The sequence below is a fragment of the Centrocercus urophasianus genome, unplaced genomic scaffold, assembly GCF_019232065.1.
Source record: "Centrocercus urophasianus isolate 14NV4802_14NV808 unplaced genomic scaffold, USGS_Curo_1.0 seq_18, whole genome shotgun sequence".
NCBI lineage: Eukaryota > Metazoa > Chordata > Aves > Galliformes > Phasianidae > Centrocercus > Centrocercus urophasianus.
Window position 1 is genome coordinate 26,034,634 of NW_024884733.1, and position 26,888 is coordinate 26,061,521.

Here is a 26,888-nt window from a genome sequence, read left to right on the forward strand (position 1 = left end):
GTGTACGTGCGGAGTGTGCCGTCCCTCTCTCCGCGCGGAGGTGGGCGCGTGGCGGGAGCCGTCACGTCAGCCGCGCGTGGTTCCCGCCGTCAGCGCGTCCCGCGTATCGGATGCTTGCGCAGCCGCCCTGAGCGGAGGCGGCGGGCGCCGAGAAGAGGCTGACGCCATGGAGGCGAAGGCGGCGGACCCGCTGCTCTGTGACAGCCTCATCCTGTGGGTGAGTGGCGCTGGAGGGCCCGTTCCGTCAAGGCCGCGCGGGCACCTGTTGGGCTCCCGGTGTTGCCGCGGTGACGGAGGGCGGGCCGGGGGTTGAGGAGCCGTGTGGGAGCCGGGGAGGGCGGGCTGTGAGATCCGGGCCTGCGTCACGAAACGGTGCTTAATGACGGGAAAACGTTCTGTCAGAAATAGCCCTGCGGAGGCGGTGTGGTGAATGTCCCGTGTAGTAAATGTCCTGTGGGCCCGAGCAGCGGTTCTTCAGTGTGGAAACCGCTCTGTAATTAACAGTGATCATCATCAGGAGCAGAAACCACACAGCTTCGTTCAGTTTGTCCTTTCCAAGTTTCTTTTGTGCCTGATTGTTTAGTATGGCCGCAATATCCAGCGGGGTCTGAAAGGGAATGCTGAGGCAACGTGGAGAAGCCATCTGAGAAGGTTCTGCAGGTCTCTGTTGTAATAAAAGTTTGCATTTGTTTATTCAGCAGTACAACAAAAGCCTGGTCGCCTTGTTTATGACTGTGTTCTGCTGCTGTATCTCCCTAGCCTTTTTTTCCCCACAATTTGGGCACATTTTATAGTAGGAAACATTCATTGCTTAAAAATGCTACCTGTTAGTTCTGTAACGTGGGTGTCATTGAGTTGAATATTTTGATGACGTTATAGAAAAATGTAATATAGTTGCATTAAACTACACAGGGGATGTGCATGAATTCCTAAGAAAAATTAAGTAATGTGTGTTAAGATTGTGTTAAAATGTGTTAAGAGCTCACCAGTCCACCGCAGAAACAATTCTCTTAAGTGAAGAAAATAAACTGGTTCCTGCATGTGAAGTCAACTCTGGGTAGGAGTGGATGCCCCATCCCTGGAGGCATCCAAGGTCAGGCTGGATGTGGTTCTGGGCAGCCTGGTCTGGTGGTTGGAGACCCTGCACAAAGCAGGGGGTTGTAACGAGATGATCGTTGTGGTCCTTTTCAACCCAGGCTGTTTTGTGATTCTATGAATGGCATGTAGGAGCTCTATCAGTAGAGCTGGGGATGTTCTGGTACTGTACCTCTCAGTTTTCTGCTGTTTTCGTCTCCAAACTGGAGCAGTGTTAAGATAAACCTCTCTACATATGGGTCACTTCTGCATAGCAGATCCTCTGTAGGGGAATGGCCAGAGAACTGTAATGCCTTGAAAGTATTTGTGAGGCATTTGTGCACATTGGCCTTTAAATATATGTGTATGTGTGTGTGTATGTTGCAGTTTCATAGCATATGTGTGTTTTGGTGTGTGTCATCTGTAATTTAATAAAAGAGGGAGGAAAGTGAATAAGGATTGCATGTGGGGATTGGAAGTACAGTGTGCCTTAGAATCAGTTTTCCCCCCATAGTTCATTTTGCATTAGCACTCCTGATCTAAAAGCAGAGCTGAATTATGTGAAATCAGGTGTGGGTGACAAGTGTGACACGTGTAAATTGAATCTTTTTGTGTCCAAAGCTGAATAAAAATCATGTCATGGTAAAGGCTTGATCTTGTTTGTACAGAAGTCACTGACACAACTTCTTTCAGTCACTGGTATGAAAACCTACTGAACTGGTTTGTTTACAGGAAAACCTTGTTTCTGCTTGGTTATGATCTCCTTCTTGAAGTATCGTTTAGATATCTGATATGAGAGTGCATAATCCAAAGCTTTACATGTGCAGATCAGAAGATGCACAAGGAAGACTGTGTTAAAACTGTCTCTAAAAGGGAGGGGTTTGAAAGTCTGGTGGAACTAAATCGTCCTCCCCAGTTCTCTTATGGCAGTGTGGAGACAGAAGGCTTTTTTTTACAACAGATGTGCTTTTATTTCGGTGCTTTATGGCACTGGCAGTATTTGTAATGTTAATGTCCCTGTGACTTAGTCTTGTGTATAGTCATAGTGTATGCCTATGAGAAAGATATCTGCTCCTGATGGAGAAATAAATGGGGTGGTTGTTTAAGCCAGACTCCTGAAATGGTCTTTAGCTTGAGTAGCAGCGTGTCCTTGAGGCTATATTTAAAAAAACTAATCAAATTTGAAAAAATTAGTACTGGTGCAAACTAAAAATCTGCAGTTGCTTCTACCAACCTCCTCCCTGTGCTCCCAAATCATGTTGGTTTTGTAAATACAGAAAAAACACTCAGAGGAAATGACTGCATTGGCATGGGGTTTGGAGAATCCTTAATTAATACCCCTACTATCATATTGTTTGTAGACTCTTATAAAACTTTAAAATGTGCAGAGACTAAGACTCTTGTTCTTGCTTTTTGCTTAATCCCAATGAGCTGTTTTATTCCTCTAGATAGCAGCATACATAAAGCAGCTGCACACCACAAGGTTTTCTAAAGCTATTTGCTCAGCTTTTGCAGAATTAGGTGGCCTTGGTCATAGAACTAAAATGACAGAACCTGTTACCCTACTTAGCAATTTATTTGGTTTACAAGGCTGTGTATCCAAGGCAGCACTGAAGTATTGTGCCATAAAACCCTGAATTCTGGCGTGCTGAATCTTGACATGTGAGCTTATGTCTGCTCCTGTGTTGACACGAAAGCTGCTATGCTATTAGAAAGCAGTGCTGTCAATCAAGTTTGTGTTCTGCTTAATCTTTTATGTAACCTGTAAGGGATTACTGACTTCTTGCTCGCTTTAATACAAGATTTTAAGAAGACTTTTCAAATTGAAAAATAAATGAATAAAAAATTGTTTGTTTCTCCCTCCTCTGGGGTTACATGAACAGTTTTAGAAACTTTTTGCCTTATGTGGTGTGACTTGAGGACCTGGGTACATCTGTTTTAAGGCTTTATAGCTTGAAACTGTTAGTATTGGATGCAGAGCTTGATAGATAGCCCGACAAAAGAGCATCCTGTGGATGTGTGATGCTGGTGTTATAGATGCTTCCTCAGACTGATGGGATAGTTGGTTATAGGCTGTGTGTATAGCAGTCTGATAGGCAAATGCTCATTGCAGAGCTCTGTAACAATGCAGAAGTGTTGAAATTGTTCGTTCTTTGAGTTTGGCTGTTAAATTTGAATGGTCAGGATGGGAGCTGAATCCCGTTTGTGTAGTCCTTGCACAAAGGGACTCCATTTATACTTGTGCCTAGAAGCAGTAGCTAGAACACAAGGATTGGATTGAATAATTCATACAGAATAGATAGTACGTAATACATATTACATACATATAGATCAGTAAACTTCCTATAAAGAACTTTCATCTGTAATCTGGTTCTCTAATAGGGGTGAAGAGTGAAAACTGGGGCTTTGTTGCTTAATCTTTAGGTAGAAATATGTAGAAGAGGTGACTTGCTTAAACGTGATTGGATGCTCTAGGTAGTGTGATGTTTGGAAATTGCCAGGAAATATAAAGCTATTTTAGCTGTAAATATCAGGAACAGTATACGAATGAAATTCAAGTACCAGGAGAAGATGTATAGTAGATTTTACAGTAGAAGTTTATTTTGTGTAACAGTATTTTGAAATTGTACGTTTTAATAAGATCATCTGTGGACTGATGTTTGAATTCCTGTGTTGAAGGAAGTAAGTACATTGCCAGCTTGCACTGCTTCAAATGCTTCAGTCTTTCTCAGTCATCTTCATATCCCCCAAGTGTGCCATAGCTCTCAGATAACTGCATTTTCCAGTGTTTTTGCATAATTTTCTCCCTTTTGTTCTTAATCACCAAATAATGTCAGGACATATTTGTGCTGTGACTTCTGTTACGAAGTGCATCAATAAAAGGCTGGATTATTTTTATCTTATTCAGCGTTCACTTTCTGTTTGATGCCAATTTTTCTTGAGGCAATATGTATTCACAGTTAAGTGTTCCAACATAATCTGAGGGGTGGGTGAATGGGACCTTTAGTTCCCAAATTAGTGATTTATAATTTGAGGTTTAATAAAAACGCTAGTATGGAAAAACAAAGCATGGTAAAGCAAACTTTTAAGGTACACGTTGTAATCAACAGCTACAAATACTGAGGGAATTAGGTTAAAATCTACATCATTCAAAAGAATTTCAGACTGCCCACAAAAGAAGGGGACGGTCTGAAAAGTATATAGATGGACCTCGTTCCTAAAGAGGAAAAGGAAATTGGTAACTTATGTTGTGTCCTTCTGTCCACTAAGAAAACTGACTAAGTTTTTCACTCTTCTAGTTGCAGACGTTCAACACTGCCGCACCTTGCAGGAATGTTCAGGATTTGACCAATGGTGTTGCCATGGCTCAGGTGCTTCATCAAATGTAAGTTGATACATGAGTTCAAAGAACAGGTATTTAATTTCTTGAGGCTTGTGTATGTAAGTCATTTTCCCACCCAGAGGTTTATTATACAGTTCTAAATTCAGAGCAGGTGGCTTGTAGCAGAAAATGAAGTGTGTCTTCAAATCATCCCCTGAACAAAAATATAGCGGTACAATAAAGTGATAGAAAGGAGAAGGGGATGAGGAGATATTCTAATACTGTATTATTAAATTTATACTTAGGAGTAACAAGGCAAAAAATACGATCTTTTTCAATTTTCTTATCAGCAGTGTTTCAGTGGATACCCATAGTTTAGGGTTATGTTCCTCTATGGAATAAGGAATAAGGAACTGAAAGTTCAAAAGGCACTGGTCCATTACTACTTAGCAGTAGTAGTGGGAGTGGGCTGATCACCAGCAAAATCATTGTTGTACTGGCATGATGACAAACAGAGCTCAACTGAGTGACCTGTTAATTTTCGAACTTGAAGTCTCCTCAAAGAGGATTCTGACATGAGGCATTTATTGAAACTAGTTATCACTGCAGTTTTGGTTTGGGTGGTGATTCCAATAATAAATTATCATTTCTTATGCAAACTGTATTTTTGATTATTTAGAAATTACTTGTCGACCTAAAAAGGTTTATTTTTACAGATCTTGAGGAGTGTTGTGTAAACACTCACCCTTTTCCTGAGGTGTACAACAATTGGTGTGGGGTTGCCTAGTGAAGATTTGCTGAGGGTCACTTCCCAGCATCTCTGTGCTGTGTGTGTTAACAAGCTCTGCTTGTCGCTGTTACTTAGCTAGATGTCCCTGCAGGATGCCACTATTGCTAAACCAGTGTGTCAGTCAGACAGCCGTGTCAGGATCAGAGAATAAGAAATAATCAGCACTCCTACAGGCAAAGATCTGTAGCAGCAGTGTAGCATAATGGCCAGAACATTGGCTTACTGTATGTTTTGTGATGCTAGGGTTGTTGAGGACAATTTTATTTAAAAGCAAGTTAGTGAATAGTGGGGGTAATAGCTGTCTCTTATTAGGTGCTTTGATATCAGTGGATAAACAATGCTGTGTAAAAGTTGAGATACAGTTAGATATGATGTGATTGTAGCTTTTTGCAGCTTACGGTGTATAAACTCCTCTGCCAACAACCCATTTATGCTGGTGAAAGTGAATATAGTTCTGTCTAGGGTAAACAGATAGAAATGAAACTATCAAGAACAACTACTGTCAAATGAAAGTAGATAAAATGTCTATTTTTTTCCTCGATAAGTGCCTTTGAATAATTGCAGTGAATGCTGTGAAAAGTCCAAATGTACAAAAGTAGGTAGCAAATTTAATGACAGCTCTTTCCAAATGATGACATTTCTGTACAGCACTGTGACAGCTTTGGTAGGTGTAGTAACTGAGTGTGACAAAAAGGCCTTTACCTACTTGTGTTTCCAGGTCTAGATGGCTCAAACATGTACAGAAATTCTTTCTGGCCAGGAAGATGCTATCTTAATTCAGCCAGGAGGATGGATATTTCCTGTGACATGAGTATGACATGCAATCTCCTGGAGTTCTTGCTTCATTAAAGACCCTAGTTAAACATCATGATGATTTAATGCTGAGAATCTGACGCCTTATTTATTTACACGCGTGCTTATTAATGCTTCAATCGTTTAATTTCGTTTCAGAGATGTTGCTTGGTTTGATGCATCTTGGTTAAATCGCATTAAAGAAGATGTTGGTGACAACTGGAGGATAAAGGTATTAAAAACTCTGAGTAATAGAAGTTTTATGAGTGTGGATCTGGTGTCCCTCCTGAGCCTGCCTGGCCATCCAAAATCTACAGATCAGAATTAGGCTCAGACTTGCTGAGGTTACGTTGAACGTACTTGAACTGTTTATTAATAGCTTGAGTGACTTCTGGAATTGGTGCGTGGGGATTTTCTGTTGTGATATTTCTCTTCCTCTGTCATTGTGGTCCTCTTCCAGAGCTGCTTTATAAACATTTGATTGTAAAAATTATTGATTTCACTGTACTTAAATAATAGATTAATAAAAACCTGTAACCTTATCTTTCATGTACAACAATTAGTCCAGTAATCTGAAGAAAATACTGCAAGGAATTATGGACTACTATCATGAGGTATGGAATTCTGATTGTTCTAATCAATAAATATGCTTTTCTCTTTCTCTTAGGGCCCTATTTTTTTTTCCTCTTTCACCTTGGCTAAGTAGTGTGTATGAGGGGCTTTTTGGGTAGGATGTATGTAGTAATTATCTGGTTAAATGAGAGATCTGAATGGACAAAAATTAGTGTAATCGTATAAAATTGGATATGTTTATGTGTATCACACACATACATTCTTAAGCATGTATAATTTAGATAAGACTTAGAGTATAATCTGGAGACTATTTTTCTGTTGCTGCCTGGACAAATGTCAGAAGTACTGAATTACAGAATCCTGCAGGCTTTTGGATGTACCTTCATTTTGCTCCTTCCAAGTAAAGCTTTAATCCTTTCCTATTCAACAGGAACACATTTAACAGCCTTAGCCTATTCTCATATTCATCTAGAAGCTGGGAGATAAATTATAAATGCTGGGGATCAAGATGATGGTGTTCTCTCTTACGCAGATCAAGTGCAGTAGCTGTAAATGGGTGCTGTGTCATGACTTAAAAAAAACAACAAAAACAAAGAGTAATAGAAAGCATTGTAATTTTTATGGACAGTGATTACAGTGATTAATTACAGTGAAAAACTTACCTGATCATCTTACTGCTTCTTGGTTTCACCTCTTGTGATATCAAGTGCCAAGCCATTCCATATTCCAGCATTGAGGTTCTCTGGCAAGCCCAGGAGTGGAGTTTGTTTAGGTTGATGAAAACCTAAGGGAGGAAATAAATTTAGAATTATAGAATTTTAGAATTTAGAATATAGAATTTTAGAAATAAATTTAGAATATATATATATATGTATTCTATATATAAATAAATATAAATAAATATATATATTTTTTGTCTTGTTGGTAGAAGAAAATAATTATCTCATATCTGAGGGCTGTCATAAGATCTTTAACTTACTGCTGCTTCATTTGCTTCTGCAAATGGTCATTTAAAAAAAATAATAACAAAGATGACACACCCCAGTTAATAGACTTTCAAAATTTATGTTCTTGCTGGGACAATTCTAATGAACTCTTACTGAAGTGCGTAACTACATGGTAATAATTGCTGGCTGATTTCAGTATATCTCAATGCCATCTACTTTTGATTATATTGGAGGCAAACATCAGGTACAGAGGTTCATAAAAGACACTGGCTAGCACTGTACTGAGTACCCCCTACGCAAGTGCACACTCGAGGAGAGGGAGTTTAGAACTGCTTTTTCTTGCCCCATAAAAGAATAGTTTGTGTTAGGTCTGTATCATGTATGAAGTCCTGTAACAAATGTGTTAACAGCATTTGTTTTATCGAGGCCATTTCAGATTTCCTAGGCTAATAATAATATGTACTCCCTGATAAAACAGTATTTTTAGTTTGTATCTCTGCATTTAATGGTTACAAGCTTTTCCTTCCATAAGTTTTTTCATAACAAATTTATTAATGGCCCCTTCATTGTCGAAATTTCTTGAATGACTCATGATTTCATGGTAAGCAAAACCAAAAGTCCGATGTCTCTTTTTGATTATGTTTCAGTTTTTGGATCAGCAGATTTCAGAAGAACTTATTCCGGACTTAAATAAGATTTCTGAGAAATCAGATCCTACTGAACTGGGGAGGCTTATGCAGCTTATTTTAGGCTGTGCGGTCAACTGTGAAAAGAAACAAGGTATGCACTGCCTTTATCTGATGAACAAACAGCAGACTGACTCAGGACATGGTGATTTTTAAGGTGGAAGGCACGTAGAATCTTTCTTATGTATCAAGATGTCTCTGTTGCCTAATCAGATGCCTAACCTGAAACTGGTATTTACTTAAAAGCAGAGAACACCTATGGAAATTCGTGTATAATACTCAAACTTTAAGATTCAAACTGTTCAGGATTGGGTAAGAATAGTCTAAAGTATGCGTGGGGGAATTATTCCTACATTGTAAAATACAAATAAAGACTTCAAACATATTATTCAACTGCTACCACTCAAGCAAGTTAAATGAAAAGCTACCTTCTGTTTATCTGCAGAAGCTGAAGTTTTATTTGTCTCTCACAAGAGCTGGTGGCTAAAAAAACCTTGCCATGCTTTCATTCACAGAATAGGTTCGATTCCTGGGTAGTCTGGAATGATTGCATCAAAGAGCGCATAGGAAGTAAGCTGTCAGGTTGCATTGGCAATGAAGATACTAGCAGTAAATGTCTTTTGTTACACTTGATTAATTCACTTGCAAGGGTTTTGACTTTTTGCAAAAACGTATTCATGTGCATCTGTATAGGTGAGTATTAGAAAAAGTGCTGTGGAAGTATGTGTGTCTTGATCTCCTTTCTCTGTTGTATACAGGATAAAATTTGTTCACTTAGGAATTTATAATTCCTTACTGTTTAATTGGATTATGGTGACGTTGGTTAATGCTAATGCTCTGTGTGAGAAGAGCACTACCTGTTTAGGAGCAGCTCTTTAGAGAGCAGTTTCTCCTGGATCTTTCTAAAAAGTTGTCAAGTTGTTCAAAGCATCAAGATGAACATTGTTATTAATCACTACAAATCTTACTTTCCCCAGAACACATACAAAATATCATGACCCTTGAAGAGTCTGTTCAACATGTTGTCATGACAGCCATTCAAGAAGTAAGTAACTCCCAGCCTAGTGCACTCAGCTGAGAAATTTGTGTAACTATTTGGAGATGATAGCCACCAACCAAATAGTCTTGCTTTTAGTCCCATGTCCAAATGTACAACTTGTGGAAGTGCATTTCTTAACAGAAATGTTAAGAAACATATCTAGTTGCCAACTGCTGATTAGATTGTAATCTGGATCTGAAGTTTCTTCCCTGTTTATAGTCTTGTATCCAGACTGTTGATCATAACGTGGGGCTGCATTGTTCTGACAGCTCCTGATGTACGAACTCCCAGCTGATTCCCTTCTATTTTTGTCATGGTTCTCTCCTGCTGCCATCTTATTATGTTCTTAGTTAGATCATCTCAGTGATCCAGCTCAGAGCATAGTCACATTTGTTGAGGGTCAGGACTGAAGCTCAGCAAAATGTGGAAGTAGTCAATAACTGCAGTACTGACATTGGAAGAAAAATTAATGTGTAAATGCACCCCTGTCAAGATAACAATGGAGATAGTATTAGACTTTAAAATTTCCTGATTAAAATGATCTATATAGGTTTAAAATCCATCCTATTTCCAGAAATCATTCCATACACCTCATTTGTTGTTTTGTGACTAATCAAACTGAGTGAGGTCAAGAAGTAATACTGTACTTCCTGAGTAAGCAGTGAAGCCCTTTAACTGCTGACAAACAATGTGCATCTTTGTATCAGAGATCAAGGAAAGCTGTGTTAACGTTCCTGTTGTTTGCTTTTAATGGCAATTAGCTCACAGTGGCACAAAGAAGTATGATAACTATTAAATTTGAGGGGTGAAACCCTATCTTCTGGTCTGCTGTTTTAACTTGACTGAGGAATATATTCATCAAGTAACACGTTACTGTTTGCACTTCAGTTGGGGGGGGGAGGATCAGCTCTCTTACTCTAGATTTTCTTCAAATTCTGTATCAACAATGAATATTTTTATTATTGTTAATCTGTTTTTATGTACTGGAGGGGAACAAGGACATGATAGAAAATACAGCTGGTATGCAGCAGTAGTAGATAGTGGATTTTCAGAATATTAACCTCCTATTTAACCTTTTTTTTTTTTTCTTTCTTCTTCCTGTGGCCTTTTTCTGTAGCTCATGAGCAAGGAAGCAATGGGTTCTTCTGCAAGTGATGCACCAAGTGAAATGGAACAACAGGTGTGTGCTTAACACTCTGTAGTTGTTGTAATTCCAGACTGAAGATTATGCTGGTATCTTGACCTCCCTCAAATGAAGAGGACTACTCTTCCTCTCCAGTTCTAAAAACAAAACAAAATAGACAAAACCAATGACAACAAAACAATCAACAAATATGTTAGATCTTTTTTTCTTCTCTCTGCACAAACTGCTTGATGTCTGTTCTGTCAGAGCTGGCATTAAACCGTTCAAAAAAGGTAGAACATCCTGATGTAAGCTATTATACAGTAAGGTAATGCTCTCTTTTATTGCCAGTTCTAAGAAATGGATTAAAAGGCTTGTGCTAATAAAGCTTCTTTAAAATATATGTGAAGGAAGCTAGGTAATCCTCCTTGGTGGTGTAGAACCTACCAATACAAATCTATGTAGCAAGAAGAGCTAAGGGTACATCAAGACTCAGCTGTATCAGACTAAATGCTTTGTTTTCTTCTGAGATGAAGGTATTTGATTGCCCAGAGCAAGCTTGAATTTTAAAAGATATTGCTGTATTGACAATGAATTTAATGTTGAGAAAAGGAAGATAGGCATCCCACTTTTAGATTTGATCCACATGTATGAGTCTCAGAACTAACTTAATGAGCATATGTGATCCAAGGAACTGGAGGCATTTAATAGGCATAGACTTTGAAATTGTGACAATACAGTTACCTCTGGTTTTATTTGTTCTTGTTTTGCTTTTCGCGTAAGTTGTACTGAATTTGAATGTTTGAGTTTCAGTACTTAATACAGGCAGTACTCATTTAAACTGTGTTTAAATGAACTGAGGTCTTGATGCAACAGTAGATACAGGTTTCTAACTCTGTGTGAGTGCCTAATGTCCTTCTTTAAATGATTTATTTAAGCAATTGAGACGCTTCGGAGACTAGAAGTGTTTGACTGTCTTTGTTCTTTTAAAGCTTAAAAAAGCTTTGGAGGATCTTCAAGAAGCAATAGCAGAAAAAGAGGAGTTGGCACAAAGATGTCAAGAGCTAGATTTACAGGTAAGAAACAGTAAACAGCTTATTTCTTCAGTGTGTAGTAGTGGTGTTGTTAAGATGCAGAAATTAGGAAAGTCAAACTGAATTTTGTATTCATTTAACTTTTAATGAGATTTCTTAATTGTATTTTCTTGGAGGGGGGAAGCAACCGTTCTCTACACTGTATACAATGACTTTGCTGATGGAAATGTAAGCTGAGGTCCTGTGTCAACTCTTAACCCAGAGGTTGTTTCATTGTTACCTTTATGTTCGCCTCTAGTAGCAAACAGCCATCAAAACAAAGATGCCACAGCTTTTTATCACTGCTGCTGTTAGTCCTTTGAACTTTATATTAAAAAGAAATGCCATTCATTTACTAATCAGTCATTAACTTTAATCAAAGGAAAATTATGCTTTTTTAAAAAACAGTTGATACAAGATTATAAAATTTATCTAAAAATTTGAGCTTTCTTGTACACAGTTTGATCATGGAGAATATTTTGAGAAATAGAAATAAGAATCTAATTACTTGCTTAGCCCCTTGCTTAACTTGCAAAGATAATACATGTACCTCTGTTTTTAGTGGTAATAGCAGTTGAGTCTCTTTTGAGAAAGGATTTGTTGATTTCACAGCAATAAGTGAGAACTTGAATTTTTATTTTTTATTTTTTTTCTAAAGAAAATTAGACAAGTGCTAGCCCTAAGTCTGATTCCTTTGTGAGAATAGAAAGAGGCTTATGTGCTAAAGCAGCTCATCTCATATTTGATCCCGTACAAAGCAAACGTTTGTGTGGCATCTTCTTGTAGGAGCCAGAGTGCTGTACTGGCTGTATGAGCCTTAGCAATAAATAACTCCAGAGACCAATTTTAGATTTCTTACAGACAGTAATGACTGAAATAGTTGTGTCTGCATAGAAAGGGAGTTCTGGTTACTAACTGTAGATAGGATAGGATGATCTTCTTGGGGACTTAAAATAGTAATTCAGTTCTTTTTCCTGAAGCAATAGTAAGCCTTCTTGGTAAAAGCAGAGACGTAAGAGTTCTTGTGAATAGAACCCTGAAGGAGAAAACAATTTCTTTTAAATGTGCAAGAGCATTGCTCTGACAGTTGAATTTGCAGATTACAGTTGTTAAACTTTGGAAAGCATTGTATGTACTGTTCAGTTCTCACTTCTAGAGATGAAGAAAGGTTGAGGGAACTGGGCTTGTTTAGCCTGGAGAAGAGAAGGCTCCAGGGAGACCTCATTGTGGCCTTCCAGTACTTGAAGGGAGCGTATAAACAGGAGGGAGTACAACTGTATAAGAGGGTGATAGTGATAGGACAAGGCGGAATGGTTTTAAACTGAGACAGGGGAGGTTCAGGTTAGATATTAGGAGGAAGTTTTTCACACAGAGGGTGGTGAGGCAAAGGAACAGGTTGCCCAAGGAGGCTGTGGATGCCCCATCCCTGGAGGCATTCAAGGCCAGGCTGGATGTGGCTCTGGGCAGCCTGGGCTGCTGGTTGGTGACCTGCACACAGCAGGGGAGTGAAACTACATGATCTTTGAGGTCCTTTTCAACCCAGGCCACTCTATGATCTAAGGAGTGGCTGAACCTTGGACAGGAAGTATTACACTGAGTAAGGCTGAAATGCTGTTTACTCACAGGTGTTTCTGCATGCAGGTATACAGAAAGTTGTTATCCAGTACTTAAAAAAGGCTGGACCTAGAAAGCCAGCATCTAATGAAGTGTTGCAGGAAAAATCATTTTGTTTCTTAGATCTGTTTGATAAACTTTTAAATTTCAATCACAAACATGCTGTTACTTAGTATTGCATGGTTTAGGTTATATGTATCTGATGTTTTATCTAATAATGTCACCATGATATGCTTTTTTAACTTATTTATTGAAGCCATAATAATGATTGACACTTCTCATTTAAACTAATTCTTAATAAATTCACTTGTAAGGTCTCAATCTTCCTTGATAGATTCCAAGAATATAAGAAAGGTAGGTTTTCTTTATGATTCAGGAAAGCATAACCCACAAAGCATATTGTCCCTGTTTAAATGCCAGTTAACTAACACGTGCTACATGCTCTTATGTTTGACAGGATGTTAAAATTAACACAGTAGTTTTCACTAGAAAAACTTTACAAGTTCCACCCTCTTAATCCTCCCCCATTTTATGGCTGTTAATATACCTACTGTTTCAGTACAGTGCCGTATTCTCATTTGCTTAGCTGTGAACACTCAGTTTCGAACTTGTTGCAAAAAATGCATGCTCTATCTGAAGCAGTCCAGGTTTTTTCTTTTGCGTGTGTGCTTACCAGCTTCTGGCGCTTGGAACCGCTTCTTGCGCAGCCGTTCACTGCTGAGCGCACGGCAGTACTGTGTGAGTGTGCCAGTGCCATCCTGCTTTTATTGCTAAGGACAAGCAAGATGGAGAGTACCTTTCCCCCAGTACTTTACGGTTTTTGTATGGTGCCCATTGTATCTTTTCTACTGAAAATCAGTTTCTCTCCATATCGCATCATACGCCTCTTCCATGGTTTCAGTTACAAAAGTTTCTTTTTTTAGAGATACTTTTCCTTTAGTGCTTCACAACTATCAAACACTAAACATCTCTATGCTATGTATTTACATTCTGAAGTTTCTAAACACTCAGCCTTTCTCATGAACTAATTTGGTGACATGTTGCTGTCTTGCTCTAGTTCTTTCCAATTGGACGGGTCTTACAGTGTTGATGCTATTTTATCTGTGCTAGGTGGCTGCCCTTCAGGATGAAAAGAACAGCTTGGTGTCAGAAAATGAGATTCTGAATGACAGGCTGGAGCAATTAGATGACTCTCTTGATGATCCAAATACTGCAGTAGCAAAAAAGTATTTTCATGCGCAGTTGCAGCTAGAACAACTGCAGGAAGAAAACTTCAGGTATGAAACCATTTTATTTTTCTTTCAAAAAAGCCTTACTTGTCATGTCAAATATATCCTGAGAATTTCTGATAGTCTTTCAGGATTTTCCATCTTAATTTCTTTTGCTAAAATTCAGTAGCACTTCACTACTGTATTAACATAACCTATTTTAAAGGCAGTCCTCAACCTTAATAAAAAAAAACAAGTTGTTATTCTGTACTCATTATTCTGTAATCATTATTTTATGGCCCTTTCACACATTAGTCTTTGTGATCCATATGTTAAAAAAGAAAAAAAAAAAAAGCATTTTCATTTTTCATATGGTTCCCTGAAATAATATAACCTACAATATGTAATATAATCCATTGTGGGTTAAAAAATAGGCATTAAAATGCTTCGTACTTACTGTACCATTTTTTGGCTTCTTAAATCAATAGGTTTCCTTTTTAAAAATCTATTTTATTAGTTCTAGTACTAAGTGCAACATTATAAGCCAAATGTGTGATGAATATATTCTTAACAGACTTCCTGTTTTTGTTGTGGTAGGCTTGAAGCTGCCAAAGATGATTATCGTGTCCATTGCGAAGATCTAGAAAAACAATTGATTGAACTACAACATAGAAACAACGAACTAACCTCCTTGGCTGAAGAATCTAGAGCCTTGAAAGATGAAAATGACATTCTTAGGTATATAATTCTGCTCCACATTAGTAGGATTTAATGACTAACCTCAAAGCTTTGTATTTCTTAAGAATTTGTCTATCTGTGGATAACTCTCGCCTAAACAAGATACAAAGGGCATGTTGGAAAAGGGCTCTTAATTAAAGCTGAAATGAAGAGCAATTACATGCAGAGCTTCTCTTGTTTGTATAAGAACAGCAACTTAGAGTTCTTCTGTAAAGAAGGATTAAATAAATACGGAAATTGCTGTTCATGTGGGATGAAAGGAAACTTAGGCTCTGGAAGAATGAAGATATTTTTGTAGGGATGCATACATGTATTTTACTAAAGGGGGACATTCGTGTTGGCAAGAGCCTGCCTTTTCTGATGTCGGAAAGCACATGTGCAGCTAGAACTTTGACATAACTTTTGGTATCTGAATTCTAGGTTAGATTTAGGTTTGCTACTTAATACCACTATTTATAAAACAGAAAATCATAGCAGCATTTAGGTTGGAAGAACCTTCAAGATAATCAGGTTCAACCACTACATCAACTGTAATGTCATAAAGGCCTACATTAAACACCACTTATCTGGCTTACACGTGCAAGCATATAAATGTTGGGGGTACCCTTGGTATTTCCCAGCCCTCCACATCCAGCAGTGTCAAAGCAGATGAAGCAGCAGTCACCTCTGGAGTCTGGTCCAGCCACTGGTCCCTGCTTGCATTGTTGCCATGTTACATCAGACATTTGAATGGGCTGGCAATTCCTCTTAACGTACTGATGCGGAAGGAAGTTACCAGGAGAAAGAGTAACAGCAGGGCAGCACCATCACAAAACAATCTGTCAGCCTTCCCCCATGGTTTGGTACTTATCCTCAAGTGTTATTTCAAGTCTCTCTTGCAGCATTTTTATTACAACAAAGAGAAGGAAAAGCTGGGGAATGCCACGTCACCACAGGAAAAAGTCCATGCTTAGTTTTTTTTCATGCCAGGATCAATGGCCATAATATGAATAAAACATGGAAAAAAATGATTTCAGGTGTTTATATTATAGTGGTTCTTCAATAACATCAGAAATAAAAACATCTTAATAATAGATTTTCTCGTGTAACTTCCTTGCACTAGCTTCTAGTGATATGAGACAGATATTAAATTTTGTTAATGGTCAGCTGGCAATCCTTGATCATATCTGCTAATGGTTTTTCTCACAGTATCCCTCTAGTGAGGATATCTGCATTTTTGTCTTTTCCACTTACCAGAACTTTGAGGTAACTATGCAGCACAGGATGTTGTGTATTTAAGTTACACTCTGCAGAATTCCACAGAGATATTTGATACACTAACGTCTGCTCATACTTCTGGCACGATTGACTCAGTCCAATGTAAGCCCTGTGGTGATTTCACTCTTTATAAACAATCTTTGCACATAAGAGCAAGTTTGCAGTTAAAAACAGAGCTGCAAGATTTAACTCTGCTCTGAAGTATGTTGAACCTTCCTTTGAAAATAGCTTGAACGTGCATGTCAGAAGAATCTGATTTATTTAATCTTTGAAAGAACAGTCTGCCTTCTAATTCCTGTTTATCCCTTAAGAGCTACGGCAGACAAAGCAAGTAAGCTGGAGTCAACTGTTGAAGTGTATCGTAAAAAGCTGCAGGATCTGAACGACTTCCGAAGACAAGTCAAATCTCTGCAGGAAACTAACATGATGTACATGCACAATACAGTCAGTTTGGAAGATGAACTGAGGAAAGCCAATGCAGCCCGTGCCCAATTAGAAACCTACAAAAGACAGGTAGGGCTGCACCTATAATAAAGATGTTATTTTTTTTTTCTTCACATACATTTACCTAAATGAAAACATTTTTGTTTCACTGGAAAAAAAAAATAATAAGTAGTAGTTTAATCTCAAATATCATGGACTTGAATATTCAAATATGGTGGTTAGCTCTTATGGTTGACAACATCAACATTAAATTAACAGGCCATGGACTTCACCTGTATTCTCTCCTTAGACCTCTTAGAGCTCTTCACCTTTAAAAAACAGAGGAAAACAAGCATATTAACAATCTTAACTGTAGCTTCCTCCTTGATTGGTTGGTTGTCCATTATTTGGAGGTTTTTCTCCTTTACTTTAACTGAGGTAACTTGTAATCTTGTGAGAAACTGTTTAGCTGCTACTGAGATCACCATTTGCATATGATGTTCTTAACATTATATTAAAAATCAGTTTTAAAGAGAAAAATTTATGCTTATGATCATAGGATAGGATGAAGGTTCTCACGTAATTCTTAATGTCATGTGTGTATTTGTATGCTAAATGTAATCTCTTAATAAAAAGGTCCAGGAGCTTCATCACAAGCTGTCTGAAGAATCTAAAAGAGCTGATAAGTTAGCATTTGAAATGAAACGACTTGAAGAAAAACATGAAGCTTTGGTCAAAGAAAAAGAGGTAAGTGTGAGCTTATTTGAGCAGCTAATGAAAATGAGTGTGTTCAGTGAGTCTGTGTGCACATATCTCTGTAAAACAAAAATATATATAAAAAAAAAAAAGTTAGTACTACCCCTTATGTTAGTACTGCCCCTTATTAATGTTATTTGGGCTTAAAATATTGCAGTATTAATTACTTCCATCTCAAATTTGTGTGCTTAGAGACTGATAGTACAGTGTGATGCATTGAAAGAGACCAACGAAGAGCTCCGGTACTCACAGATGCAGCAGGATCATCTGAGTCAAACAGGTACTGCTTTATCTTCAGAGGCTTTTCTCTCATAATCAGTGATTTTTGTGTGTTTGCTAAACTGAACTTCTGCAATTTCAGATGCATCTCGTATTAAAAGTCACGATAATCTTGCTGCTGAGCTTCTGCCAGTGGAATATAGGTAAGCCATAAAGGTTGAGTTTGTTTTATGATTTTTGTGGATGGGACGTAACATAATTGTCTCCATGAAAGCTCAGATTCAGGGCCTTTTCACCCACTTCTTGATTTGTATCCCTCATGCTTACATAGGCCTCTTCATGTAGTTGTTAGTAATTATTTCCCCACACTGAAAGATTTGCATTCTTTCTTAAAAACATAACAGTTTTCTATATGTAATACACAAAAATATGCAGCAGCTAAAATAGAACAGCTAGTTGCTAGCTCTGGTTACTTTGAAAGTCTGGCAGAGTGAAGCATAAAGACACAAATAATTTGAGTTTGGAGTTACATAATTTACAACTTTGCTCATCTCAAGAAAATGCTTTTGTGGTGTTTCTGAATTTTAAGTTACCTTTCCATCCAAAATTAAATTATTACCTTATCTATATTCTTCAGAACTTGTGTTTAACTTAAGTTGAACAGGAACTTTTTCTCTTCTTTTTTCTTAAGCAGTGCTATCAGTGGTGACTCTTTTCTTCTCAGGTTTTTTTTGTGTTGTGTTTTGTTTTGTTTTGTTTTTCAGAGAAATGTTTATTCAGCTTCAGCATGAAAATAAGATGCTTCTACTGCAACAGGAAGGATCAGAAAATGAACGTATTACAGAGCTCCAGAAACAGCTGGAGCAAAAGCAGTGGACAGTAAATGAATTAGAAACTGAAAAAAGGTGACGGGTGAAACAGTATCTAAAATATAGCAAGATGTGGTTTCTGGTCCTTCAGAGTGGCATCTGTAGCACAGCACTGTGCTTGCAGCCAGTTGCCCATTTAATTTCACCAGTGTGAAATGAACAGGAAGGGATGATGACAAGCTAGATGGAAATCTAAAATATGACATAAAATTTAGCAGCTCTGAGTCTGGATTGGTGTGAAGAAACTGTAGTCTGTAGAATACTCTTAGCTCTGATTCTTGGTTTTCTAACTCAATTTCTAACGCTGCAAGCAAATGATGCTGGGATATGGTTTGAATTTTTTTGTCAGTTAACAAATGCTGAAAGCAGTTTTGTAGGACATGATAACTTAGGAGCAGTTAAGGTTTAAGTTCACTTAAACCTTAAAATGGTTTCAGTTCAATCATTATAAAATGTTTAATAGAGCTGCCAGATGTTTGTTTCACCAGAACCCCCAGTCATACTAAAATAACTTGGAATGAGTTTATTTGTGGCTTATGTCCTGCTGGGTAAATCCTCTGCAAAATTATCAGTCAGGCAGGAAGAAAAAACTCACTGTACTGTGATCTGTTTTGATGATATTAACTGTCTTTTCTTGGCTTTTCTACTTTAAAGGCTAAACAAGGAGCGTATTGGAGAGTTACAACAGCAGATTGAAGATCTGCAAAAGACTTTACAGGAGCAAGGTTCTAAGACAGAAGGAGTAAGTGAAAGTTCAGCTTTCTTGACCCTGATGAATATGGCTTAGCAGTTCTTGTTTAAAATCCTTCAGTGCAGCATCAAATACTGTTTAGATGTACCTCTTCTTTTTCAGTGTGTTTGGTGTTGACTGATACTAAGGAAGTAGGATCCTAGCTAGATGCTTTTTTTTTTTCTATTTTTTTCCTTCCCCATTTAAGAAGCTGTAACTCCTCTGCCTTTTACTTCACTTCAGTAAGTCTCTAGTTTTATGCCTAAGTGGTGCTGTGATGAGAAGGATAACTTTAAAGAAAGAAAGATACTGGAGTTGGTATCTATCTGGTACAAAAAATATGAATGCAATTATGGGAATAAGTAAAAAATGGAGGTTCTAAAGCTTGCTTAACTTTTTTAGATGTGATCAGTTTTCAGTGATCGCTTGTAGGTTTGTTTTTAATATTGCACATTGTGAAATGCTGAAATTAACTGAATTTTAACTTTCCTTTGTAGTCTAGCAACCTGAAGCAGAAATTGGCAGCACATATGTAAGTAACACACATGCACCCACAGTAACTTAATTATGCCAAATAATTTGATTCTTGTAGCGTGTAAACTGCCCACGTCGTCATAGTGATGTCTTGTGGCTTTTTCAGAGTCCTGTTTTAAATATTGTGCTCTGGTCTTGAGAATCTTTTTCAGTGGTATCCACTTAACCATCTCTTCTTCACCAGCAGTAATTGAATTGTTCTGATTCTGTAACACTTATAAACATCACCCTTGCGCAACTCAAAATGCGTTTAAGTATTCTGAAATGTATCCACCCTTTCAGCAAATGGAGTTCGTGCTTAAGAGGTGCTAGAGAGGTTTTTTTGTTGTTCACTTTCTTTCTTGCTTCTACCCTTAGGTAATTTTTGCATTGAATCTCAGTTACGGTTTGTATTGCTGTGCAAAAATGCATACTAATATTTAAACTCAAAAGCATCACCAGAGTTTAAAGCTGTTGCTTAAACATTTCCAACAATTAACTTGCAACTGCTGTATCTTAGAATCGTGCATGAAATCATGCGTAGAATTAAGCTTAATTCTTTCATTTGTAGGGAAAAATTGAGTGAAGTTCATGATGAGTTACAGAAGAAAGAGGCTGCTCTTGCAGAACTACAGCCTGATGTTAGTCAGAACCGTAAGTCGGGGTTTTTTTGTCTGTTTATTTTTTCCTTCTGTGGATCTATGTTGTGTCTTCTGAAATGGTTTGCATAGTCTCTGGACGGTGAGATACTAGTCTGGATAAGGCTTTCTTCTTGAGTGTAGATTTGAAATGTGAAACAATTAAAAAAACACTCGCTTGGGGCTTTTTTGATTTTGGTGGTTTGGTTTTTTTTGCTTACTTGTTTTGCACACAGAGGCTGAGGCTGCTTGGGGTGTTACTTTTGTTGAATGATAAATGGGAGTTCAGAGTCAGATGGAACCCTATGATAGGAAACTGCATAGCAGCTGAAAAGTTACGTGGGGGGAGGAGGAGGGAGGAGGCTTAAGTACCGTGTCTGTCTTTGTTTTGGTTGTCATTGTTCGTGGTTTCCACAAATAGCCCAGAAGATTGGGGAGCTGGAAGCAGCTTTACGAAAAAAAGACGAGGACATGAAAGCAATGGAAGAAAGATATAAAATGTACCTTGAGAAAGCAAGAAATGTGAGTGGCATATTTCTGAAGATACACAAATTGTTGACTATATTGATTTGTCCTGTTCCCAAACCTCTCCTGCCCTTGATTACTTGATTCCAGTCAGAAATGTATGAGAATATATACATACATAGAATATATAGTTCAGCCTGAACAATGAGATGCATTAGTCATCTTCAGTAACTTTTCATATCCTATTTCCTACTGGATTAAGAAAACAAAAGCTTGGTTCTCATCCTCCTTGACCAACTTGTACTCGGTCTGTTTTTGTATTTCTCCTGTGAGCAAACGAGGTGCAAAGCTGATATGTAATGCATTTGTTTTGCCTTTTATAGGTGATAAAAACCTTGGATCCCAAGCTGAATCCAGCATCTGCTGAAATCATGTTGCTTAGAAAACAGATAACAGAGAGAGACAAAAAAATTGAAGCATTGGAGGTAAAATCTATATATGCTTAAAAATAACTTCAATTAGTGTGTTCTGCTGTCTTGGATGTTAGACACTGAAGTTACTCATGATCCAGTACCCTTTAATGCTCCTTTTATTTGGGAACTGCAGAGACTATTAAACCTATAGATTTTTAGCAGTGTCTTTCCTTGTATGTCTGAAACAGAAATATGAAATATTTCTAAAAACTTTTAAGATGTGTTAATGAAGTACAGCACAAGAGTAAGGATTTTGCTGCCACACAGTAACTTGTACAGAGCTGCAGAGTCTGAGCTTTTTCGGTGGTAATGAAATTCAGTTTGTGTGGCTAACTAGGTGTTAGGGCAATGACAGTTTTATTAGACCCGTGGTATCAATGGTTTCATCAACTGGAGTGCTTGAAACTGTACTGAGGAGTAAAACATGCTAATTTAATAAAATTTCATTGCCTGTGATTCTCTGGAAGGAGCATTGGCAGCAGTTCAAAAACAAAGGGGAACTGGGAAATGCTGCATTTATTTCCATAACAATATTGATGGGACGAGTTAGAAGAGTTACTTGACAAATACAGAATTCATCACTATGAGTTAGTAGAGGTCTGGCTTAACAAATGTTGTAGCCTCAAATTTCTTTTATATGAACAAACAAGTCATTAAAAGTACATAGAGAATAGAAATTCAGTAATGTGACAAGAATATTCTGCCAAGTTATGTTCTTGTCTTTAAGTCTCTTTCACTTTAAAGTGCAAAAAGACTTCCAGAGTATTTCTAGACTTTGCAATACACTTTCACACTTTATTTTTCCAGTTTGAAAATAAGTTTCTAAGTTGAAGTGCAGTTTCTGTATAAAGGTTAGTTGCTTCTTGAGGTAGTCACTGTCTCAGGTATCTCTGTGTTGTTTAAGGAAACAGCTTTATTTACATTTGTATACCTTCTAGTTACTTTGCATGCTTAAGGTTTTCTTCTGCATAACTTATTTTCTTACTGAGCTGCAGTAAATTTATGCAGACAATTTCTGTGTCTTATTTGAGATTGTCTTCTCCAATCTCTTTCCAGGCTGAATACAAACTTGCTAAGTTACGTGATTATGAGGAAAATTTAATTGTAACTGCATGGTACAACAAGGTGGGTCAAAAGATCATTTGTTAATGTTTTAGAAATCTTAAAAGTGCATGTTGCAAAGTGTGGCACTGAAACATTACTTTTTTTTTATTTTTGGATATTCACTGTGAACTGGTGCTTAGGACAGAAAGGCAATAATTTAGCTACTTGTCTGAAATATCCAACTTGCAGGTGAATGCGAAGTTTAATGAGTCCTAGCTAGAATTTCAAGTCTTGAGGTGAACTTGGAATCAATATTCCAAGCATCAACATTCCCAATAGTAATATAAAGGGAAAATGCTTTAATAGTCAACTATTTGGTAAAATTATTATACTTAATCTTTTCTGCTTGGCTTTGGAACAGGAGACTTAAAATTTGTCATAGGTCATGACTGCCATCTTAACAGTCATAAGCTGTCATAAGCTGCCAGCTGGATTTGTCAAACCCAATTCTTTAATGCTCAATAGCCACTTCTCACATAACTCTAGGCAAAGAGAGGCCATGATTTCAAAGACTTTCAGACTCCTGCTTCAGATCTGTAGAGTCTTTAGCGTGGCATTTGTGAAATTAAGTTAGAGCCATACTTACAGCAGTGTTGCAGTGTTAGATCTTAGATTGCTGTGAAAAGGACTAGAGAAAGTTCATTTTCATTTGAAACGATGTATAGAGTTTCATGAAGGCTGGGAAGGAAAATCAAACAATGAAAGCAAAGTTAAATAGCATGCTTAATAAAGAAACAACTTTGCAATGAACTAAAATTAACATATTCTGTGGTGAACGAATCTGATTTTCTTTTGCATTGGTTCATACCCTGTATGGCACTACAAGGTTCTCCTAGAAGTATGGTAAAAGCAATTACTTACGCATATTAACTATGTGTGTGAAAGATGACCAATCTTTTGTTTGCTGTGTGTAATAAGTGTTATCTCATTTGCAGAGCCTAACACTCCAGAAATTAGGTATGGAAGCCAGACTGCTTGGCAGTGATGGTGCCTGCAGGGATGGCCCAGGACGATCCTTCCTAGCTCAACAGCGCCATGTCACCAATACTAGAAGGAATCTTCCTGTTAAAGTACCAAGTGCAACACCTGATTGAACCACAAAGACAGTGAGGGAAGCTTACATGCTTAAGTGTCCTTAAATGTTTTATACCTTCCACTTCAACTATTTGGTGAAAGATGATGTTACAGTGGTGGGCATCTGTGAATTCAGCATCAGAATTTATCAAGAACTTAGCTTGATTAACTTGATCAGTGGTATCCAGAAGGTAGCACAATAGAAGTAGATTTAATAACTACAGTATGTATTTACAAGCACAACTTAAGATTTATATTTGCCTTGAAGATATATTGTAAATATAAAAATTGGCACTATATATTTAAAACTAATCAATTTATTTGGACTAGAGACTTGACTTTTGTAATAGGAAGATGTTATGCAAAAATATACTTCAGGAAACTGGCAATATTTGACATTTTTGCTGGCCTCTTCTAAAATGAAGTTTAAAAAATTGGTAACATGCTTTAAAAATACTTCTTCTATAATATAATATAAAATACAATTTTAGAAGCAAGAAAATATTTGCTTTTATTTAAAAACAACATTTTAAAATTGTATTACTAGTTGACCTGTATGACAGGAGACAGGCTTTGTCATCTCAAGTCAGAGACACAATTATGCAGTCTATTTAAGTAAAGGTCAAGTTAGTGCTTATATACACTAAGGAAATCCTACCTTGAAGATGTTGAATTCACCAAAGCCAAATAAGCTTTTGTTTTAGAAAAAAAAAAAAAGAAAAAAAGACCTATTGTATTAACTCAAGTCTGGGCTGTGTTTTAAAAGTCTGGAGTACCTGTGCACTGCATTTGTGAGACGTGGGAGGATGAGGGGACAAGGCTGCAGGTGGAGATGGTGTAGGAAGAAACCTTTATTTCCAGCTATTTATACAACCTTAGGAATAGAAATTATTTTTCTTCATTTTTAAATGTAGTTTCACTGCAATTATTCTGAACTAACTGTGCTCTGCAGGTGAGTGAAATGCTGCTTTGCTAATCCTTGGCAGCAAAGACTGAGGGAGAAAAGTCAGGATTGATATCTGACACTTGAGGGGGGAGTTGCTACCTTTCTCCAAATGTGTGTGTCCCTTTATTGCAAAAGTGTTCCATTTTTTGTGAACTGTATTTTTAAGAAATTTATGTCCATCCTTTTTTGCAAACTGTCTAGAACAAATTTGTTGTAGCTGGTTAAACGACAGTAATAGCAGTCCTTGAAATGAATACACTTAACAGTGTGCAAGTGAGGTTGCTGCACCTGTCTGTAATCTACTATAGATCTCGTCACTGAAAACATAGAGTACCTTCACCACTAAGGCCATCTTTTATTTGAGAGCTGGGTTCAGCTTTGTTTTGCAGAATTGAAGTTTCTACTTTGAGTTTGGTTTGAATTATGAATTTTGAGTAGTCTTGCATTTTGTATGCCCCTCAGTAGGGCTTGTTCCTTGATTTTTCCCTTCCCAATCTTCCTTCCCTTTTGCCTTCTTGGGCATTGTATGCAATGCCAGAGAAAAGGAAACTTCTCATTTTTAATACTTAGTAAGCATTGCTTCTTAATAGTGTTGATGGCTTACAGTCTTATACACCTAAGCACTGCATAAAGATTTCCTCTTGTGAAACTTACATCTATACAAGGTATTATTTAAAAGCCAGATTCATCTGAAAGGTCGGGTTGTATGAGCAAAGAACATTCCAACAAACTGCTTTTGAACAGTTGTGTCTGTCAGTTTGTGTTCTTCAGGACTCTGTGCTTCTTTGACTACCTCTTGAGTTTTGAAGTCTTTGACTGCGGCAGCGATGGTTTTGTTTTTTGTATTCTTAAGATACAATTGTGTGTTTAATCTGGTGGTGGTGTGGGAGATGGTGGTGAGCAGTAGAACATGAGAGTAAGCCCCAGCAGGATGCTTACATTTCTTAAAGCCTGGTACTTCAGCGTGTTCTGGTGAAATATGAACCTGTTGTTGATGGTGTTGAATGAGTCTCTTAGCTTTTGTTCTTTACAGCATGAAAACTCTGGACATCCTTCAAGTACTCATCTAGTTAATAGGCTTGGTACATGCGGTGTTTCTCACGGTAGTAGAGCTGTGTCAGTAGTCGTGTCAGGTGCTGAATAGTGAAAACCTTGGAGCAAATATCTCTGTATTCTTCTCAAAACTGCGGACCCTGGGACCAAAAAATGACCAAGAACCTCCTTATTATTTAATTAGAAGCTTATCTTCTAAGCAGAAATGAAAAATTTAAATACCTAATTACAGATGGGAATAAGGCTTTTTCAGAGTACGAGTGGTCTCCAGTAAACCTATTGAGGATGCAAACATTTAAAATGTTCAGGTATTTGGAGAAAATTTTCTCCCTTGGCTTTTTTTCAAACTGTTAAAACTTAGATGGGTAAATACGATGTTATTTAGTGTTTCTTAAGAATTTTGGGAACCTGCAGAACAGTGGCTGTTATGGGTTATGCTCTGTGAATGAGGAAGTGATGCACAGAAATAATTATTTGAATCTAAGCCATACTGTCGTATTCACTTCACCTCATCTGGGTGTGCAAAGAGGAATAAAAGTATTGTTAACATCATTAACATGAAACAAAAGCTACAAGTAGAACTGCTGTGTTGTAGCTACATTTCACATGCCACATAACAGCAGAACTACATCAATCCAATGCTCTTTGATGCAGTGTGCATTTCCAGATTTCACAGTTAGGAACAGATTCATCTGAGGTGACACTGTGGAATACTGCTGAATTTCATCAGCACTATTGGTAATTCTGGTTGGTTTCTGGTAAAACGGGTAGTATGAATCCCGAGAAGCAAAAATAAGTGACATATCATTTAACTCACAATTTTCTTTTATATAAGATCTAAGAAAATAACCACAAGGGAGGAGAAGTGCTTTGTAGCAATAATAGAAATTTAGGGCTGTTGGGTTCTTTTACTCAAGGTGGATCAGGCAGCAGTTTTGAGAAGATGATTTTTAGAACAACTGTATTGTAATGGATTAAGAAACAGTCACTAAAAATAAATTTTTCACCTAAGTTTTTCTTCATGAAATATATATGTATATAGGTATTCTATTTTCTACAATATACACTTACTTGAAAGTAAAAAATATAAGCAATACCAATGTTTTAAGTAGCCATAGTCTAGAAATTAGAAAATAAAAATAATTGTTTGAGTTGATAATGTCTAGTAAAATAATTTTCTTAAGGCTTCCTTGCTTTTTTCCTTTTCCTCCACTAGTCCAGCTAGAGGTAAGATTTCATGTTGTATCAGTGTCTACATTGTCAGTTGAAAACAAATGTAAACACTGTATTGCATAGAACTTGAAAAGTTGCACTAATTTTTAAACTTCTTTTTGTTTTATTTCTTTGGAAATGATTCTTTTATATTCACATAAAGATTTTTAAAATGAA

The 26,888-nt window shown here is 37.3% G+C and overlaps 1 protein-coding gene across 2 annotated transcripts; it reads left to right on the top strand.

The window, feature by feature from the left end:
* Positions 1-109: 109 nt before the first annotated feature.
* Positions 110-26,888, top strand: HOOK1 (hook microtubule tethering protein 1). Of its 2 annotated transcripts, XM_042819147.1 has the most exons (22): positions 110-217; positions 4,374-4,459; positions 6,138-6,210; positions 6,542-6,592; positions 8,146-8,278; positions 9,162-9,229; positions 10,341-10,403; positions 11,339-11,422; positions 14,144-14,310; positions 14,839-14,979; positions 16,548-16,749; positions 17,296-17,406; positions 17,608-17,695; positions 17,777-17,837; positions 18,399-18,539; positions 19,158-19,245; positions 19,731-19,765; positions 20,318-20,400; positions 20,806-20,906; positions 21,233-21,334; positions 22,379-22,447; positions 23,362-26,888. In XM_042819147.1, the coding sequence occupies exons 1-22, from the start codon at positions 167-169 to the stop codon at positions 23,518-23,520; spliced, it is 2,157 nt and encodes a 718-aa protein (XP_042675081.1). In that variant the 5' UTR covers positions 110-166; the 3' UTR covers positions 23,521-26,888. The 2 variants fall into 2 exon arrangements, with proteins under 2 accessions (XP_042675081.1, XP_042675082.1); XM_042819148.1 differs by lacking the exon at positions 6,542-6,592.

Bases quoted from the DNA above. Each gene is read 5' to 3' on its own strand.
- HOOK1 (XM_042819147.1), top strand. From the start codon at position 167: ATGGAGGCGAAGGCGGCGGACCCGCTGCTCTGTGACAGCCTCATCCTG. The intron at 10,404-11,338 runs GTGTGTGCTTAA...GTTCTTTTAAAG, and splicing joins CAAGTGAAATGGAACAACAG to CTTAAAAAAGCTTTGGAGGA. The intron at 18,540-19,157 runs GTGACGGGTGAA...TCTACTTTAAAG, and splicing joins GAATTAGAAACTGAAAAAAG to GCTAAACAAGGAGCGTATTG.